Raw genomic sequence first — 21,930 nt, forward strand, 5'->3', positions numbered from 1 at the left:
CAAAAGGCAGATTTTGGGATATTTTAGATTTTGTCATGCCCCACCCATCCTGTGTTCCTGCAGGGCCAAATTCAGTAGGTCTTAAGCTGGTCATACACATGCGAGAAATGTTGGGGCGACCGCCATAAGCATGCCTGTCTAGTGAATGGGGTGAAGGGGAAAAAGCTGCTGCCAATCACCTCCCCAAGACCCAAAGGATTGGCCAGTAGAAATCCAACATGCCCGATTCTTATCTCCCCTAGCATCAGCCATTGATGGAGAGTCCGGAAGACGCCATACACTATGTATAGTCAGCAGAACCTTACAAAATTGGCGAATTTGGCTGACATAGATTGAATGTGTATGGCCAGCTTTAGTGTGTTTCCCATTAGAGACAGAACAGCGGGGGAGGGCTACTGCTCCAGACGGTTGCCTTACAGCCGGAGACGAGTTTGATCTGAATTTTCTAAGGCGGAGATGAAAATTGTTGATTTCTACGTAGTAAAAAAAAGGCCACGTAGCATTTAATGATTCCTACAAATTCTTAAAACTCCTATTTAGCACGTGGCAGCCGATCCAAAGGACCATTCATTTTATTATGGACAAAATACCATCGTAAGAACTTTCATAGATAAGTGAATTTATTGTTTTTCTGAATGACTCGTTTTAAGTCATGTCATACGCGGTAATTGGGGGTAATCGGAGGTCTCGTCGGCACACTCACTGCTCAGTCATACATAAGTGTTTTCAGTGCCCGTACGTTTTGGGAACAAAAGCAGATACCTCTGTAATTGCCTATAATTTTCTCGTGAGTCACACAAACCTCCTGCAATTTAGGACCCTTTTCAGAGCGACTTTCCCATGCTGCGGACTGATCTTTAAATGTGTGAAAGAGATAGCTGGGACATGTAGTCCCCGCCAAGTTTCTGACTCCAATTCCTGCTGTGATGCTGTTTATCTACCTACAGCATGACTGCAGCCCATCTGCAGGAAGCTGAGACAGCGCCAGCTTGGAACCCGCTAAAAAGGGAACACGAGACGTTCCGACACGGCGGGTGTCGTGGAGAGGTGGGTCACTGGAAAAAAGTTGTTTTGCTTGCAGAAAATACAAGAAACCTGCTTGCTTAGGGGTTATATAAATATATTAGGGGGATGGGAAACAAAAGCTCTGATACTCTCCCTCCAGAAACAGCGCCACTCTTGTTCTTGGGCCATTTCTGGTATTGCAGTTTCTACATGAATGAGCCTGCAATACGATTCGTAACTACAGTCAGGAGTGGTGCAGTTTTTACATAAAAAAAACAAAACCCCTTTTAGACTTGAACACACGGCCACTACCAGGTATGTGGAGATTTAACTGTCCACACTGTAGGCCAGGTGGGCTGGCGGAGTGTATCAGTAAGTGGTCGTGTATGCCCGGTATTGACCACTCTGTGCTGTGGCAGATGCACTTTTAAGGATCATTGAGGTTTCAGAAAACTTTTGATATGTCATAGCGACATATATCAAAAATGTTGATCTTGCTGAGACTTCCACCGATCGCTAGAAAGAGGAGAGAGAAGTGCCGCCATAGCGCACACACTCTCCTCGCTGCAGGAGACAGAATCGAGACGGGTCCATAGACTTTCTATTGAGTCCATCTCCTGCAGCGAGGAAGGATTCCAGTGGAAATGATCTCCTTGTCATAGAGGCGTATCAAAAGATCTGGGATTGTCACTGATTTCCAGGGCTCTATAGAACGAGCAGACCACTTTGGCGCTGCTCAGAGATCTGTTATTCTAAAGCTGTTTTCAAACCCTTTTTTTTTGCTGTTTTTAGATTATTAATATATATATTTTTTTATATATCTTTGGATGTGACATCTTTTTCTGTGTAATATGAATAAACAGAACAAAGCTAAATAAACATTACATAATATCAAGTAACCGAACAAAGGGATATGCAAATCTCATAGGAGATAAAATTCTGTAATAACCTGGGTCTACAGGTCCAATGTCTGGGTAATCCACAGATATATGCCAAGGTGCCCTGGGCCAGCGGCTACCCCTTAGGCCTCTTTCACACAGGCGTTATGGATTGCGTCAGGGTGCGTTCAGTAAAAACTCGCACCATTTCGCGAGCAAGTTTAGTAAGTTTTGTCTGCAATTCCGTTCAGTATTTTAGTTTTTTTCCGCACGAGTGCTATCGGTTTTGATGCGTTTTTCACGTGCGTGAAAAAGAAAGCTGAAGGTTTACAAACAACATCTACTAGCAATCAGTGAAAAACGCATTGTATCCGTATTATATCCGGATGAAATGCCTTTTTCACTGAAGCCCCATTCACTTGGTAATGGCAACCACTAAAATTGTTGAATATATGCTATGATATCTCACCAATATCGAAAGGTGACTTACTTTGCAAAGACTATCTAAGGCCTCTTTCACACTTGCGTTGTCCGGATCCGGCGTGTACTCCACTTGCCGGAATTACACCCCGGATCCGGAAAAACGCAAGTGTACTGAAAGCATTTGAAGACGGATCCGTCTTCAAAATGCGTTCAGTGTTACTATGGCACCCAGGACGCTATTAAAGTCCTGGTTGCCATAGTAGGAGCGGGGGAGCGGTATACTTACAGTCCGTGCGGCTCCCGGGGCGCTCCAGAATGACGTCAGAGCGCCCCATGCGCATGGATGACGTGCCATGCGATCACGTGATCCATGCGCTTGGGGCGCCCTGACGTCACTCTGGAGCGCCCGGGAGCCGCACGGACGGTAAGTATACTGCTCCCCCGCTCCCCACTACACTTTACCATGGCTGCCAGGACTTTAGCGTCCCGGCAGCCATGGTAACCATTCAGAAAAAGCTAAACGTCGGATCCGGCAATGCGCCGAAACGACGTTTAGCTTAAGGCCGGATCCGGATCAATGCCTTCCAATGGGCATTAATTCCGGATCCGGCCTTGCGGCAAGTCTTCAGGATTTTTGGCCGGAGCAAAAAGCGCAGCATGCTGCGGTATTTTCTCCGGCCAAAAAACGTTCTGTTCCGGAACTGAAGACATCCTAATGTATCCTGAACGGATTTCACTCCATTCAGAATGCATTAGGATAAAACTGATCAGGATTCTTCCGGCATAGAGCCCCGACGACGGAACTCTATGCCGGAAGAAAAGAACGCAGGTGTGAAAGAGCCCTAAGACTTTTAGGTCTCTCTGGCAGTCACATGCAGTCTCACGATCATCCAACATCCCCTAAAGTTGTCAGAAGCTTGCCCCCCCCATCCCCACCAGCAATCGCAAGCGGGCTCGCTATCTTTCATTAATCCCTACAGTTGTCGGAAACTGGCTCCACATTGACCCCCCATTACCCTCAGGGCTCGCCATCCTACACCCACCCCCAATTTAGTCGCAAAGATTCCCCAAGCTCACCATCATCCTTACATCTGACTGTCCCAACACACCATCCCCTGCTGTCACCTATGCTACTACTACTCCTAACCCTCGGCTGTCCCCTGTGTCACTACTACTCCCATCCCTGTCACCTGTATTATTAGTAATCACATCTCTATTGTCAGCTGTGCCAGCAGCAGCCAAGGAACACCTGCGGTACAGCAGCCAGCCCGTGACGTAGTGGAGCCTGAAGCTGGCTGGCACGGTGGGAAGCGTGAGGGGCGGGCTTGGCGATGGGTCCTGCGTGGCGCATCACTATTCAGCCAGCCAACCCACCTGTGAGGCACTGGAGTCTCGTAGCTGGCTGGCACACGTGTGGCGTTTCTGAATTTTTTCAAATTAAAGGTGCAGTGCATTGCGGCGCAGGGTGGCTGCGTGCCAGTCAAACATCTCTGGCACGAGTGTCGGGGGTTGACGACCCATGCTCTAAATGTTACTTTTAACTCTAAGGGGAATTATGAAATTCATATTTTTTTTTTTTTTTTTGAATGGTGGTTTTTGTGTTTGTGAGTTTTTAGCCTTGTTTGCTATATTTGTCAGAACTCAACATGCTCTGTGTAAGAAACCCTGCTGGCCTCTAAATTTTGGTATATTCCTGAGAGGTCAGTTTGCCAGAAAATTGCATCTAAACCAAAAAGTTGCTGGCGTTGCAGTTTTTGGTGCAAAATGGTATTTGTACCAAAATGTGTGACTTTGCTCACCAAGCACAGCGCCGTACATTGTGTAGTGGCTGTACTTGGTATCTCGCTCAGTCCTATTCACTTCTATGGGGTTTAGCTGCTCCTAGGCCACATGAACATGTCATCAATGACCTAGGGCAGGGATGCTCAACCTGCGGCCCTCCAGTTGTTGCAGGACTACAACTCCCAGCATAGCCTAATAGCTGTAGGCTGTTCAGGGATGCTGGGAGTTGTAGTTTTGCAACAGCTGGAAGGCCGCAGGTTGGGCATCCCTATCCTAGGGAAAGCTGTGAGAAGGCGCCAGCGCCGGTGCCTTCTCAACCAGCTGATCGCCGGGGGGTCCTGGCTGTCGGACCCCCACATATCAGATACCAATATCTCCGTAAACCCCCTTTAAGGAAGCCTAAATCTGACGATACTTTAAGCAATGATCCGTTTCAGTCAGTGGCGGCATGCTCAGAATATTGAGTTTGATACAGCCCCAGAGACCGGTGGTGCTGGCACATCCCAGACTTTACCAGCGATGTGATCCTCTTGCATGCGTCTGTGACATATCGGGAGATCACTTTGATGGGATCTCCCCCTTTAAGTTTTCATCCTGTAATTTTGTGATGGAAGCCGCGTTTACGACTCAAGTAAAACCCGCAGAGAAGAAGCAGAACGTCTTCTCCTCGGGTATTTTAAGAAACAGAAAGTGACACTTTCTTTATTCTAAAATGCGTCCTACACGGCGTTGAATGAGATGGTGCGTAAAGACATGTTCTTTATTCACCGCCCACCGGCAAACGCAGCGCCTTGTAATAATGGTTTGGTTATTTTACTCCGAGCTGGAGACGAGGAGATTATTCTGTGACAGGAGCACTTAGAGATGACACGCCACCGCTCCATGCGGGGAGAAAACCTCTCAAGCGTTCCTGCGTCAAATCCGAGCTGTCCATTATCTGCGTCACCTGCGCCGCCTTGCCTACTGCCACCCTACATTACGTCCCGAAACACGTATGCAAAGTGTTCACGGGCCAAGTGGAAAATGAACGGCCCCGGTGGTGACCTGGAAATTCATGGACCCCGCTGTGTTTTGACAATTTACTCTCTTAAAGTGCACTTGACAATTTGCCATCCGCATCCGTGATGGATGGGTGCCATATTGGATCCATTTAGGGTGAGCTGTTAAAATCCTGTCCAATCTTAGTTGGGTGACCAGCCTTGCGTAGGCCATGTCTGCAGTCTCGTCTCAGAAAAGGACCTTCAGAGGCACACAACCCCCCATCCTGCTGCTGCCTCCAGTGCCCTAAAACAGTAATAATTGCCCCATTGTGTTAGGGCTCATGTGCACGAACATATTTTCTTTCCGTGTCCGTTCAGTTTTTTTTGAGGACCATATATAGAACTATTTATTTCAACGGGTCCGCCAAAAAAAAAACGGAAGTTACTCCTTGTGTATTCCGTTTAAGTATTTCCATTCCACAAAAAAATAGAACACGTCCTGTTATTGTCTGCATTACGGACAAGGATGGTACTGTTCTATTAGGGGCCGGCTGTTCCGTTCCGCAAAATATGGAATACATGTGCATGAGCCCTTATAGCTGCCCCCACCATACAGTAAAAATAATTACCACTTTGTGCCCCCCAAAATAATAGAGTATATGGGGTTCACCTACTTTTAGACATTTACTGTAAATACAGTGCCACACCTGGTTGTGTCTGGTATTGCAGCTGTGCCCCATTCCCTGACCAGCAGTACCAGACACAGCCTATGGGTCAATACGGCATTGTTTCTGGATGAAAGCAGCCATGTTTTTCTTATCCTGGGCAACCCCTTTAGAGTTCTATTAAGAAAAAGGACTGGTCTATAGGATTGTAGATGGTACGGGCATGCACACTTCCTGTGGTTAGATGATATATGCAGTGCTAAACTCTTCACCAAGATGGACTCCCTGATGTACCTTTCTTTGATTTGCACTTGAATGCAATCTATTGCTCTCTATACTGTCAGCCATGTTCTTCAGTGGGATGACTGCAAAAAAACCTGCTCAGTAAATTTTTCCTATTTCTCGGTGTGACTGATATCGGGGGCATTATACAGACGGTACATTGCATCCATTGAGAAATGTATAATACTTCTGCTCCCCTGTAGAGGCACTGCAGGGAAATACAACACTTGCTATCGAATTTCAGCCCAGATCACAGCGATCAGTGGGGATCCCTGCAGCAGGATACCCTGTGATCACCTTATTCTCATGGGATTTGCTTTAAAGCGATATCCCCTGTCCTGTGGGTAGGGGATGTGTCTGATCAGCAGAATCCCCCCCCCCTCCCCCCTTCCCTTTGAATGGTTCAGCTCTATGGTTCTAATGGATATGGCGGTCTCCGGCAGTCCCATAGAATTTAATGGAACACAAGTGCACATGCGTGACCGCTGATCTGTTCAACAGGTAGGCGGACAGGACACAGGGCCCCCATTTTCGGAATCAGTTGAGGCCTCAATGGTTGGATCCTCGGCATTCACACACATGTCCTGTTCATTGGGGATGAGTATTTGTCATGGGACAACCCCTTTCCCACAACTTGACATTACTGAATTTATATATATATTGGCCTTAAAGGGGTATACCCATCCTAAAGGGGTGGCATATACAGTCAGGTCCATAAATATTAGGACATCGACACAATTCTAACATTTTTGGCTCTATACAGCACCACAATGGATTTGAAATGAAACAAACAAGATGTGCTTTACCTGCAGACTGTCAGGTGAACGGTGCAGGAATTACAACAGTTTGCATATGTGCCTCCCACTTGTTAAGGGACCAAAAGTAATGGGACAGAATAATAATCATAAATCAAACTTTCACTTTTTAATACTTGGTTGCAAATCCTTTGCAGTCAATTACAGCCTGAAGTCTGGAACGCATAGACATCACCAGACGCTGGGTTTCATCCCTGGTGATGCTCTGCCAGGCCTCTACTGCAACTGTCTTCAGTTCCTGCTTGTTCTTGGGGCATTTTCCCTTCAGTTTTGTCTTCAGCAAGTGAAATGCAGCTCAATCGGATTCAGGTCAGGTGATTGACTCGGCCATTGCATAACATTCCACTTCTTTCCCTTAAAAAACTCTTTGGTGGCTTTTGCAGTATGCTTTGGGTCATTGTCCATCTGCACTGTGAAGCGCCGTCCAATGAGTTCTGAAGCATTTGGCTGAATATGAGCAGATAATATTGCCCGAAACACTTCAGACTTCATCCTGCTGCTTTTGTCAGCAGTCACATCATCAATAAATACAAGAGAAGCAGTTCCATTGGCAGCCATACATGCCCACGCCATGACACTACCACCACCATGCTTCACTGATGAGGTGATATGCTTAGGATCATGAGCAGCTCCTTTCCTTCTCCATACTCGTCTCTTCCCATCACTCTGGTACAAGTTGATCTCGGTCTCATCTGTCCATAGGATGTTGTTCCAGAACTGTGAAGGCTTTTTTAGATGTCGTTTGGCAAACTCTAATCTAGCCTTCCTGTTTTTGAGGCTCACCAATGGTTTACATCTTGTGGAGAACCCTCTGTATTAGGGCTGCACGATAAATCGAAAAAATAATCGAATCGCGATAATCGGCAAATGCGATATGGCGATTTGGCCGACCCGAAAATGCCACGATTATATATGAAGGGGCCCTGCACACATAACTGGCTTTGTGTGTAAAGTATTTTACTAGTGTGTGAAACAATCTCTCTCCTATTGATAAAAGGTCCAGCCTCTGTACTCACTGTCACTATGAATGCACTACAGCGAGCGGGAGCGAGCGGACCGGCCGGCGCGTGACTGACGTCACTTAGTAACGCTCCTGCTTCCTGAAGTGGGAGGAGCGTTACTAAGTGACGTCAGTCACGCGCCGGCCGATCCGCTCGCTGCAGTGCATTCATAGTGACAGTGAGTACAGAGGCTGGACCTTTTATTAATAGGAGAGAGCTTGTTTCACACACTAGTAAAATACTTTACACACAAAGCCAGTTATGTGCGCAGTTTAGGACACATGAGGGGACACATAGGGCCATGAGGGGGACCAGCATAAGATGCTATATGTCTTATGCTGTCCCCCCCTCATGGCCCTATGTGTCATAGCACACATCCCCCACAACAGTGCCATCCACAGATCCCCTCCATAACAGTGCATCATCCACAGATCCCCCATAACTATGTCATACCCAGCCGCGTCAGCGGCTCATATGGGAAAATCCAAGCAAATAGACCTCTAGCATAATTCCTTTTAAAATATTGCATCGCATATCGTTATCGCAATTTTTAGGGCCCTAATCGCAATCGCACAAAATTCCCATATCGTGCAGCCCTACTCTGTATTCACTCTGGTGAAGTCTTCTCTTGATTGTTGACTTTGACACACATACACCTACCTCCTGGAGAGTGTTCTTGATCTGGACAACTGTTGTGAAGGGTGTTTTCTTCACCAGGGAAAGAATTCTTCGGTCATCCACCACAGTTGTTTTCCGTGGTCTTCCGGGTCTTTTGGTGTTGCTGAGCTCACCGCAGCGTTCCTTCTTTTTAAGAATGTTCCAAACAGTTGTTTTGGCCAGACCTAATGTTTTTGCTATCTCTCTGATGGGTTTGTTGTGTTTTTTCCGCCTAATGATGGCTTGCTTCACTGATAGTGACAGCTCTTTGGATCTCATCTTGAGAGTTGACAGCAACAGATTCCAAATGCAAATAGCAGACTGGAAATGAGCTCTGGACCTTTTATCTGCTCATTGTAATTGGGATAATAAGGGAATAACACACACCTGGTAATGGAACAGCTGAGAAGCCAATTGTCCCATTACTTTTGGTCCCTTAACAAGTAGGAGGCACATATGTAAACTGTTGTAATTCCTGCACCGTTCACCTGATTTGGATGTAAATACCCTCAAATTAAAGCTGACAGTCTGCAGGTAAAGCACATCTTGTTCGTTTCATTTCGAATCCATTGTGGTGGTGTATAGAGCCAAAAATGTTAGAATTGTGTTGATGTCCCAATATTTATGGACCTGACTGTAGCTAGGATATACCATCACTTCATGATTTATGGGGGCACAGTCTCTGGGACCACCACTGACCCTGAGAATGAAGGAGACACAGTGCTATTTTAGTGCTGTGCCCCCATCTCCTGCCAAACAGCCCCATTCACTTGGGGTGGCACTCTGCAGGGAAAAATCATGATGCCGCTTAGACAGTGGTTGTTCCCTCTGATAGTATTTCTCCTTTAAGGAGGAGTCGTCTTGACTAAATGACAGTTTATCTCCACTGACACGTCTTGAGGATCTTGCGTCATGTCTCCTGTCATCATCTCGGTGGTTGATGGCCAGTTAAACCAATTTGCCAATCTGCTCGACGTACCAAGCAGCCATTTCTCATTTTCTTGCACAGGGCTCCTGTGCCATCCCGCTGCCGCCGTCTCCTGCGGGTGCCCGTGCCCCTCAGTGTGTTTTTGATAATGTTTATTATCAAAATAACAACAATAGGAATTACAAATTAACTGTCTAATTGGGCATCCTGATATGCAGCAGCGGGGCCCCGCTTCTCAGCTCGTAATTGGAAGCGCCGCTTTTTACACGTCCCCCGTGTATCCGCATTACGCAGAGTTCAAGGCTGCCTCTTGAATTTCGATCAGGTTGGTTCCAGGGCTGCAGTATATTAAAAGAGCGGAGAATTATCCATATGCCGGGTCTGACTCTGATTCCAATTATAAGGGGAGGATTGCTTTGATTCAAATTGACTTCTGTTCAGCCGTTTCCCTTAGGACTGCAGCGTTTGTGTAAAATGCACAACTATTAGCGTCCTCTTGCACCTTCCTCGCAGCCTGTGAGCCGCATGGGAAGAATTTGTTGAAAAACCCTTAGGCCTCTTTCACACGGGCGAGATTTCCGCGCGGGTGCAATTCGTGAGGTGAACGCATTGCACCCGCACTGAATTCGGACCCATTCATTTCTATGGGGCTGTGCACACAAGCGGGGATTTTCACGCATCACTTGTGCGTTGCGTGAAAATCGCAGCATGCTCCTCTTTGTGCGTTTTTCACGAAACCCAATTCATTTCTATGGGGCCTGCGTTACGTGAAAATCGCAAGCAAGTGCGGATGCAGTGCGATTTTCACGCACGGTTGCTAGGTGACGATCGGGATGGGGACCCGATCATTATTATTTTCCCTTATAACATGGTTATAAGAGAAAATAATAGCATTCTGAATACAGAATGCATAGTACAATAGCGCTGGAGGGGTTAAAAAAAAAAAATAATAATTTTAACTCACCGTAATCCACTTGTTCGCGCAGCCGTCATCTCTTCTGTCTTGTTGTGTGAGGAATAGGACCTTTGATGACGTCACTACGTTCATCACATGGTCCGTCACATGATCCATCACCATGGTTAAAGATCATGTGACGGACCATGTGATGAGCGCAATGACTTCATCAAAGGTCCTATTTCTCACACAACAAGACAGAAGAGATGCCGGCTGCGCGAACAATTGGATTAAGGTGAGTTAAATTATTTTTAATTTTTTTTAACCCCTCCAGCCCTATTGTACTATGCATTTTGTATTCAGACGGCTATTATTTTCCCTTATAACCATGTTATAAGGGAAAATAATACAATCTACACAACCTTGAACCCAAACCTGAACTTCTGTGAAGAAGTTCGGGTCTGGGTACCACATTCAGTTTTTTATCACACGCGTGCAAAACGCATTGCACCCGCGCGATAAAAACTGAACAACGGAACGCAATTGCAGTCAAAACTGACTGCAATTGTGTACCTACTCACGCGGGTTTTCCGCAATGCACCGGGACGCATCCGGACCTAATCCGGACACCCTCGTCTGCAAGGGGCCTTAAAGGACTCTTCTGAAAACAGCACCACCCTAGTCCACAGGTTGTGTGCGGTATTGCAGCTCTGCAGAGCTGCAATGCATAATGCAACCCATGGATAGATGCGAAGCTGTTTTTGGAAGAAAGCAGCCATGATTTTCCAGCCCTGGACAACCCCTTTTAAGCTGTGGTACTCCTGGGTGACAATATCTGTCCTGTCTCCCCATAAACGTGCATGCTTGGGTTGGCAGAGCATGCATGCTTATTTCAACAGTGCAAGGGAGACAAGCAGTTGCCTGAAACTTTTGGCTCTGCTGATCTCCCAGGGGGAACATATGAATGATTTAGGCCATTGATGTGTCCTATGTAGTAGATGCATGATCAGATCAGATTCACGTAGAGGTATTCACTGCGGCAAAATAAATCTGGGAATGGGGACAGTGCTGTGACTGGAATGGTAATAGGCAGACGTTCCACTGGCAAACATCTGTGCTGGAGGAATACAAATGGCCTGCTAAGGCTGCGGGCACGCGGGGCCCCTCACGGCATGGCCTGGTGCTGCCATTCATCTGTGCTATGCACTTGCCGACTCGTAGTGGAGCCTGAAGGTATCTCTGTCGTGTCTGTACGGCTGCCCTTGTGTCTGACATCTTTTCTTTTACTTGCCGTTACTTCAGTCAGGGATGTCTTTATATATAGATGAGGCCCCTGGGGAGCCCCCACGTTTAGAATTGAGGTTATAATGATGAATATTTTAGAAGGGGTGCTGTCATTTTCACGTATCACGAGGAACCGCACATGGTTTCTGCTGCAGTTTGGTGTCTGCTGATCGGGGGGGACTACAGCGGTGTTGGGTGGTCTTGTTTGTTTACCCGTATGTACTTCCTCTGTTATAAATGGTTAATCCGGGAACATCTAGATATTCCCTATCCTCTGTATGAGGGATAACTTAGATTGGTGGGGGTCTGACTACTTGGCAGTCCCATAAGCTGTGAATGGAGCGACAATGCGTATGCTCGTTACCGCTCCCTTCAAACGGGGGCAGAGGACCTCTGTTCTCATGACTGGTAGGGGTCCCAGCGGTAGGATACCCACCAATTAAACAGGTTACCCCCCCTATCCAGTGATTAGGGCGTAACTTGGTATACACAGTTGACTAGACACATAACCGGGTCAATTTGGGGGTTCGGGGCTCTGTCATGGTGGCCAAATTGGTCGTCACCCAGCTTTCCTAGAAACCTAGACCCTTGATACCGATCACTTGTATGTATTATCTCACTGGTAAATAAATTGAATGCGCCGGACTAATAATTAACGTTGGCAGACGGCCGTTTAGTGCCGCACATCCCAAAACCCCCGAAGAGCTGTTCCACCGTTGCAGGCTGCCAATGCCAGGGGCATGTGATAAAGCTGTAGCCTCCTGTAAGGATGCAATTATTAATCTCCCCATGCAGCTTGAGATGCAGCGGCGAGGCCGAGGACGGTGCCAGGTGCCCCCGAGAGGCTGGAAGGTGACGAGGAGATGTATATTTAATGTGCTGTTCAATTATTAAGTCTGAAATGAACCTCAAAGGGTTGCAAGTAAAGGTGTAACAGAAGACTGTAGCGGGGGGCAGCTGACTTCTGAGAGGCCCGCTAAGTGCCAGTCAGCCTGAAAAAAACCCAACAAAATGGTAATGAATTCAGGAAGCGACGGCGGGTCAACTGCGGAGGTCAACCGCCATATACAGGGGCTCCCTGCTGCGTGCTGCCTGGTAGGCCTCTATTGTTTGTCCCTGGCAGAGATAGTGTCTCTTAAAGGGCATCTGTCAGCAGTTTTATACTTTGACACTGGCTGATCTGTTACCTTCCGCTGCCAAGCGCACATGTATCTGTGTTGGCTCCATGTTCATATGTGCACGCATTGCTTGGAAAAAAATTAGGTTTTAATATATGCAAATGAGTCTCTAGGAGCAACGGGGGCGTTACCATTACACCTAGAGGCTCTGCTCTCTCTGCAACTGCAGCGCCCTCTGCACTCTGACAGGGCCAGGCATAATCACGTTTTCACTGCCTAGCGCTGTCAATCAAAGTGGAGAGGGTGCGGCAGTTGCAGAGAGAGGAGAGCCTCTAGGTGCAATGGCAACGCCCCCGTTGCTCCTAGAGGCTCATTTGCATGTAATAAAACATCATTTTTTCTCAGCAATGCCGGCACATATGAACATGGGACCAGGACAGATGCCTTCAGCTGCCAAGCGCACATAACAGGTCAACCAGTGTCATAAGTACAAAACTGCTGACAGATGCCTTTTAAGAGATACGATCTCTGCCAGGGACAAACAATAGAGGCTTACCAGGCAGCCTGCAGCAGGGAGCCCCTGTATATGGTGAGTGACCTCCGCAGTAGGTACAAATCTGCTGACAGATGCTCTATAAAAGGGGATTGCATTTCCAGCAAATAAAGGATAAATTTAATCAAAAAGTTGCATGATTTTATTTTTCACGTCTCTTCATTTTCAACATCTCTGCTTGTTGTCATGCCAGTGGAGATAGTTACCAACATATCTATTGAAGCCCTGCTAACAGGAGCAACCGCAAACACCCAAGAAAACTGCCCACTTTGGGGAAAATTTGCACAAATCCCACCGCCTTTCGCAGTCGGGCCCCGTCCTTATCTCAGGGCGGTTGGCAGCTATGGTCTTGTGAGGGACTTACACAACAGAATTTTGATAACTCCTTCTGAATGTGCCTTGTACCTGTACATACATCACATCGAATTTCATATTTAAAGGGGGTTGTCCCATTATAAAAGATGTATCCTCCTATCCACAGTACCATAGAGATAAATGGGGCGGCAGGGAGCATGTGTGACCACTGCTCTGTTCAAGCAGGGAACACTGGGTCACTACTCCTGTGATGAGCGCGGCCCCCAGCGGTCAGACCCTCCAGTGGATGTATGTCCGACAGCCACAAGCACAATGTGTACAGAGCCCATAAGACGTGATTTGTGATTTCCTAACTGGGTAATAACTAGAACTGGTTCTCGTGAATTTGCTGCAGAATTTCCACTGTGCAATTGCTGGTGAAGAATCTGCATTGTTTTAAAGTGCCAAGTTGTGACCTATTAGAAAACCCCATCCACACGCTGGAGAAAAAGCACAGAAACTTTTAAAGAGCACCCTTCCCCACTCCTGACATGTTTGTTTTGGTCATTACTTGCATCCCTATGTAATACCAATTCTGGAGAGTCTATTCTTATGATTACATGATGTGCTGTTCCTTTTATTATTCCTGCTGCTAGCGGTTTACAGTGAAGGTCCAGATGGGCATTACCAGTCTGACACTGGCAGCACTGATTGGATAGTGTCCTACTGTGCAGGGAAACACTCCTAACTGGTAACACCCAGCTGGACCTTCATTTCAGACTGCTGAGATTTAATTCATAACTTCTGGAAGGAATAATAGAGGAATGACACACCATAGAGTCAAAAGAATAGCTGCTCCAGAATCGTCATCACATGGGGATTGCAAGTAGTTCCTAAAACAGACATGTCTGGAGAGGTGAGGGGTCTTCTTTAAATCCACAGGGTGTCAATTTATATACGTAGTTGAAAATGAGGCCAAATCCACCCCCGTATGGTTGTCCCCTAAATGTGTGTTTTGCAGGTTATGATGTCCGGCTGCCGTGGTAAAGCCCTTACTCTTTTCCTGGCACCAGTCTCTTCTGATCAAGGCCAGTGACCTGTGTGCGGCGGGCTGGCACTGATTATGGAGGCACTTTGGCGGGCGTGGGTGCTCTGACTGTTATAATGGGCTTGGCCTATACCCTGAATTCTTAAAAATTTGCAGTTCTAATGAATAGAGTTTATAAAAGCGCAGGAGCGTTATAAGACCAGCGTCTGCCACCTATGTACGTCCATGTAGTGATGATGGTGGCAGGGGACACTACACTCAGCATGGCTGATACAATAGACTGCAATCCACAGCAGACACAGAAAAGGTAGAATTTGTTTTACTGTCCCTAAAACGTCTTTTCTTTCTTTTCTTTTCCAGTTTGCTGTTTTGTGGTGCACAAACGCTGCCATGAGTTCGTCACGTTCTCCTGTCCTGGTGCCGACAAGGGACCTGCATCTGATGTGAGTAACAGTGGAAGCATTGGCAGTAGTGACCATGCACCGGATTATCGGACGCTGGATTAGGGCACGTATAGACGGCGTGGAAAATCCACGGCGTAACGCAGCACCTGCTAAGTAGGTGATATTTTTCAAAATCTCATCTACAGGGTGCTGAAATTGACCTACACGGTGCAAATTTTGAAAATCCGCGGCATGTCAATTGTTCGTGCGGATTTTTTGTGCAGATCTCGCCCTCCGCAGGGCAAAGGGTGATATCTGGGGCGAATCCGTGACAAAGTAACACGTACGGATTTGGTGCGGAAATCCACGTGCACTGCCGTGTGCACGAGGCCCCGTGTTTCTGAATCTGATTGCTCTAGTACTCCCGGGTATTTCATGAAAATAGCCCAAATTGAACCGATTCCAAAAGGCGAGTCGTCGGCGAGATGGAAAGCCGCCTGACAGACAGAAGCTGCAGCATATGCTTCCACAGTGATGATTACATTTCTATATTAAGCCTGAAAATTGCACATTGCACAGCGACAGCCACGTGATGATTGACAGGAGGGCGCTGAACGGACACACGGTCTTTTGAAATCATTAAGAAAATTCAGTTTTCTATTAAAATCTCCTTGGGGGGCCGGGCAGTTCTCATGCTTCGGGGGCCCTCTTTGCACATGTTGTTTTTTTAATGAATGAAAAGGAGGTTTCTATTTTCTATGTAAATAAAGCTTAAAAGGGTGATCCATGGGAGGCCAACTGTTGGGAACCCCACAGATCGTGAGTGGGGTCACCAATTTCTCTTTGTGAATTGAGGGGGTGGTGTGCATCTGTGACCACTGCTTCATTCACTTCTGCAGGACTGGCAGAGATAGTCCTTGGCAGTCCGATGGAAGCGAATGGAGCCGTGGTCACACATGTCCGCCCCTTCTCCATTCACACGTGGCCTTGATCCATGGGGCTCCCAGGGATTGGACTCAGGTTAAACCCTTTAATTTTCGTAGAATGGAAAGTTCTGCTGCTTTCAGATACTTTGTTTCATTTTTTTTTTTACCAATTCCAGAGTCAAGCTTGCTGTCAACGAATTGAATCCTTGCGTATATATATTATATATACTCAATCTCCAAAAGCTGTAAAATGTCCAGATCTAATGTTTCTCCAGTTGCTATAATGCCTAGTGAGTTTATAAAGTTGATACTGCACTGATACATTGTAGCAAACGCTCAAGGCAGTATAAACTTGTGTTGCTGATGTATTTACCTCACAGAGATTGTCTTGACTTGATACAACTTTGGTTTTATATCGGTTCTAGCTCTTGAGAATACGTCCCATTCACTAACAGCAAGCAGAGTTCTTTAATATGAATTGAAACAAAGTATATTAGAAGGTTGCAGATTTATCATTTATTTATTTTTTCAACAGGGGCCAAAGATCGGGTGATTTATTGGCGGCGAACGTTCATAAAAATGCTTGTTCCATATAATTGCTCCAGGTGCCGCCATCACCTGTGGAACGATCAAGCGCTCTTTTGTCGGGAGATCACATCTTTCATGCGGTTTGTTTCCGATCGTTGCCCTGTGCAACGGTCGATGGCCCTTACATTGTACTTCTATGCTGATTGGCAGTTATCAGTGGGATGACTGTCTCGTGAAGATAACCCACCTGCCGGGTAATCAGCTGATCGGTGCCGATCCAGCGATCGCTGAAGGTAGCCCTATCTGGCTGTACATTTTCCCTGCAGTGGCCACTACAGGTGGAATGTAGTATTGCATGGCACCCATTCAAATGTATGATCGACCGTGTAATACCATGCGCTGGGTCCTCAAAGTAAGAGCTGCTCTTTTTGAGGTCGCTTTCAGCTTTGGCTTGAAGAGGGAGGTCTAAAGTATATACCACCTCCATATAGAATGAATGGAAAGGAGGTGATAAAATGAATGAGATGCAAGAGACCCATTTTTATACCAGTTGTCAAATATTTTGGACTTTCCATTACATCGTCTCCTGTATAGCAGTGAACCCAGGGACAAATCGCATGCTAGCCTTCATGCACTTGGGCAGGATCATTGTGCGCCATGTATAGAAGGGTATTGAAATGATTGAATTATGCGGATCAGGTGCCGAGGTAAGAAATTCTGAAGAAAAATCTGGGTCTTCCTCTCACGGTGATGGGATTAGAGCGCAGTCAGACGAACTTGTGGATGGTCAATGATCACCTTCTACTTTGCATATTTTACCATTGTGATATATGTATCTACTGACCCGCTGGTGTCACTCATTCCTATTAGGCTTGCCAGGTCAGTGGAGCGATGGACGCGTGAGATTTCTCTGATGGTGCATGACTGCATAATGATATATTTTTCAGATGCATGGTACATATCTGCATCGTCACACTTGGAAGCCTTGCAGTATGCCTCTGACACAGTTGCCATCTAACCATGCCATATTTTCACCAGTTTGCAGCTACCGTACAATAAATGAGCAGTGATTCTCTAACCGGACAGTCCAAGCAAGACTTAATACACTGTTATGCCTAGTGCTGGACCTCAGGGGCGGGGCATGACTGCTGGAACTCGGGGGTGGAGCACAACACATGGAATCTGAAGCTAGAGAGATGATCTCTGGGTCATGATCCGCCCCCCTGAGGCTGTACTGTGCGTAAAGCAGTGTATCAGTTTTGCCTGAAGTGTTCCCTTAGGCCTGTTTCACACTTGCGTTGTTGTTTTCCGGTATTGAGATCCGACAGAGGCTCTCAATACCGGAAAAAAACTTTTCCGTTTAGTCCTCATACATTCTGAATACAAAAAAATCCGTTCAGGGTTTCCATCAGCGTTCCATTTTGTGACCGGACACAAAACCGCTGCACTTTTTGTGTCTGGTCATAAAAACGGAAGAAAACGGATCCCTCACTGAAAACAATGCAAGTCAATGGTGATAGATCAGTTTTTTTAGGAGCCTAAATAACCGGATCAGTCACCCATTGACTTGCAATGTATTTTTTTTTTTTAATAGTTTTTATTTCACACAACCGCATCCTAACGGAACGGATGCGTCCCGATGTGCAAAATCAAAAAGAATCCGTTTAATTTCGGTATTGAGATCCTCTGCCGGATCTCAATACCGGAATTAACAACGCAAGTGTGAAAGCCTTAATTACCTGAAAGGCTTACCTTGGCATTTGGAGCGTTTTTCTTAGGAGGCCACGTGACCATGAATGATTGAATGATGTGGTCTGTGGTGAACTTATGGGTGGCCAACTACAGACCTCCATGAAATGGAGAGAATGGACGCCCCTGTGTTTGGTAATTTTAAGCAAACCTGTCAGTGGACAAACACCTGTTTACTATGCCATCCATAAGTGCCCTAGGATGAGTTTTACCTTGAAGTTCCGACTGGGGGTAAACCTGACGTAGTAACTGGGTGACACTCTTAGGGCGTGAGTAATTTGTGCGGTAGACGAACACTTATTCTTGAAGCCAAATGTGATTAAACAGGTTTTCTAATATTACACAGTTATGTCATATACACATGTGGGCACGGCTGTGCCACCACCTCCCAACTTCCCCGTTGATGATAGGATATCTGCAGTTTAATTCAGGAAAGTTCCCAGCCGCATTTGCCTCTCTGGCACACCCTTGACATTCACAATGGAAATTGTGTAATTCTTCTTTTCACCTGTGGGGGGTGCTGTCTAGAAATTGATTACTTTCTGCCCAGTTCACTAGCAGATCATAGCTGATCACTGGAGGTCCCAGCAGCAGGAGACTGACTTATGGTAGGGGAAACCCTTCTACCATATAGTGATTGACAGCCCATTTCAAAGGCAAGGTTCTGGTTCTGTGATAGGAAATGGCCATAAATCGCCAAACGGTGACCCTGAGCCAGCACCTTAGGTTTACTCCTCATACATCTCCTTAGGGCCACTGACAACCAGGGTGGGTATAGGAAATGTCAAAGTCTGTCCGCACCCTCCAAAATACAGGGCATCTTATATATGGCTTAATTTAAAGGGGTCTGCCTAATGAAATGTCAATAAAATCTTATTTAAAAGGCTCCTTTTAAGTTTTGAAAAAATAAAACAAAACATGGCCTCTTTCTTCCAGAAACAAGCTAACGCCAGTCCGTGGGTTTTGTCTGGTATTACCTTGAAGAAAATGGTGCTCGGCTGCAATACCACATACCTACTCTAGACGGGTGTGGCGCTGTTTATGGAAGTAAACAGCACATCTCTAGTTATGTGCAACCCCTTTAAGCAATTTACTATTCATTGCACTCAATTTTATATTGCCGTGGGCCTACATTATACAATATCAAATGAGCAACGCATGAAAAGCACATCACTGCACATTAGCGCATGGATTGCATGCAGATGATCCAAGGTCATGGATTTTTTGCTGCTGTACATCAGGAATGCTTCAACACTGGCTGAGCTCATCCTTGTGTACCAAGATGGATTTTCGAAAGTTTGTGCACCCCATGCATTGGCTGGGTGGAGGCTCGCTTTTTAGATTTCACCTTTGCATCCTATAAATATTCATAGTCAGGTCTGGTTGGTACTGTCATTTTGCATTTGGGGGGGTTTCTGTGCGCTGTACAGATAACGTATGAAGTCTTGTAGGCGCTTATGACCTTGGGCACCTACAATATTAAGACTCCTCTGAACTATGAAGCCTCAGCATTGTGGAGAACCCTCACCATCCTCTTCACTAGAGTTAGCTGAAGACACATCTGGGGACATTAAAATGCTGCCCTCTGTAGGTAGCAATGGGAACTACAGTCTGTATGCTTGTGGTGCAGCGCTCACGTCTCCATTTCGCCCTCTGCTGCCTGATACTTGGCGGTGCAGCACTTTCCAACCTTTTAGCCCATCAGGGTGTGATGGGGGATGCAGTTTTGCAACAGCTGGAGAGCCGCAGGTTGAGGAGCAGTGATATAGCGTCATGACAGAAGGGCTCATAGCAGGAAATACAGTAATATCACGGGCGTGATCAGAGGTAGATGCAGCTGCATGCTGGAACGTGTAGTTCTGTGACCACTGAAAAGCCTCAGGTGTAGAAGTTGGTAAGAAAGGTTACTAAACTATTAGGGTCTGTCAATAGCTGTTGATTGGTCCTAGTAAAAACCAGCAGAACTGTGCATACAGGTCTGGAGTATAATACAGGATATATGTATGTAATGTATGTACACAGTGACTGCACCAGCAGAATAGTGAGTGCAGCTCTGGAGTATAATACAGGATGTAACTCAGGATCAGTACAGGATAAGTAATGTAATGTATGCACACAGTGACTTCACCAGCAGAATAGTGAGTGCAGCTCTGGAGTATAATACAGGATGTAACTCAGGATCAGTACAGGATCAGTACAGGATAAGTAATGTATGTACACAGTGACTGCAATAGAAGAATAGTGAGTGCAGCTCTGGAGTATACAGGATGTAACTCAGGATCAGTACAGGATAAGTAATATATGTACACAGTTACTGCACCAGCAGAATAGTGAGTGCAGCTCTGGAGTATAGTACAGGATGTAACTCAGGATCAGTACAGGATAAGTAATGTATGTACACAGTGACTGCACCAGCAGAATAGTGAGTGCAGCTCTGGAGTATAATACAGGATGTAACTCAGGATCAGTACAGGATCAGTACAGGATAAGTAATGTATGTACACAGTGACTGCAATAGAAGAATAGTGAGTGCAGCTCTGGAGTATACAGGATGTAACTCAGGATCAGTACAGGATAAGTAATATATGTACACAGTTACTGCACCAGCAGAATAGTGAGTGCAGCTCTGGAGTATAATACAGGATGTAACTCAGGATCAGTACAGGATAAGTAATGTAATGTATGTACACAGTGACTGCACCAGCAGAATAGTGAGTGCAGCTCTGGAGTATAATACAGGATGTAACTCAGGATCAGTACAGGATAAGTAATGTAATGTATGTACACAGTGACTGCACCAGCAGAATAGTGAGTGCAGCTCTGGAGTATAATACAGGATGTAACTCAGGATCAGTACAGGATAAGTAATGTAATGTATGTACACAGTGACTGCTCCAGCAGAATAGTGAGTGCAGCTCTGGAGTATAATACAGGATGTAACTCAGGATCAGTACAGGATAAGTAATGTATGTACACAGTAACTGCACCAGCAGAATAGTGAGTGCAGCTCTGGAGTATAATACAGGATGTAACTCAGGATCAGTACAGGATAAGTAATGTATGTAGACAGTGACTGCACCAGCAGAATAGTGAGTGCAGCTCTGGAGTATAATACAGGATGTAACTCAGGATCCGTACAGGATAAGTGATGTATGTACACAGTGTAGTGAGTGTAACATTGTTTCTTGTATTCAGAGCTGGAAAAATGTACATGCCTATTCCTTCTGTCACACAGCTGCAGTTTGTTACAGTGTATCCATGTAGGTAAGGGCAATGTATGACCACACGTGGCTTATAAACTGAATTCCCCGCAGCGAAACTGCATGCGAAACGTCTACAGTAGGGTCAAAGTGGACATTCACACTCTGGGAAGCGTCCATGCCACATTCAGCACATAACCTGATACGCGGTGTGAATTTTAAAGCCCCAGCATGTCAATTTATGTTGCGGTTTTACATGACTGTAACGTATAGGGAAGCAAGGTCTGAGACGGTCGTATTTTTTAACCCACTCTGGCTTGCGATGAAGGGCTGTTGACTGGTTTGACATGGCTGCGTTCAGATGAGCCTTCAGTCACGAGCATTTCATTGTAATCTCTGCTGCAAAGTCATTTATTTAATGGAGACCTGTGGTGAGCGGCAGGACATAGGGGATCGCTGGAGACGTAACAGGATCGCAACGCTGAGAGGGAACACGACTTACATTACGGCAGGAGGGCAGACGGGGTGTAACTGGA

The 21,930-nt window shown here is 46.1% G+C and overlaps 1 protein-coding gene across 3 annotated transcripts in view; it reads left to right on the plus strand.

Annotated features, from left to right (window-relative positions):
• The window catches only part of PRKCB (protein kinase C beta), a 148,829-nt gene that overhangs the window by 51,709 nt on the left and 75,190 nt on the right, over nucleotides 1-21,930 (plus strand). For all 3 annotated transcript variants that reach the window (XM_040441950.1, XM_040441948.1, XM_040441949.1), the window contains one exon: nucleotides 14,969-15,051. In XM_040441950.1, coding sequence (XP_040297884.1) covers nucleotides 14,969-15,051 — 83 coding nt within the window. Of the gene's footprint in view, nucleotides 1-14,968; nucleotides 15,052-21,930 lie in introns of those variants that run through there.

Source organism: Bufo bufo, chromosome 7, assembly GCF_905171765.1.
Source record: "Bufo bufo chromosome 7, aBufBuf1.1, whole genome shotgun sequence".
NCBI lineage: Eukaryota > Metazoa > Chordata > Amphibia > Anura > Bufonidae > Bufo > Bufo bufo.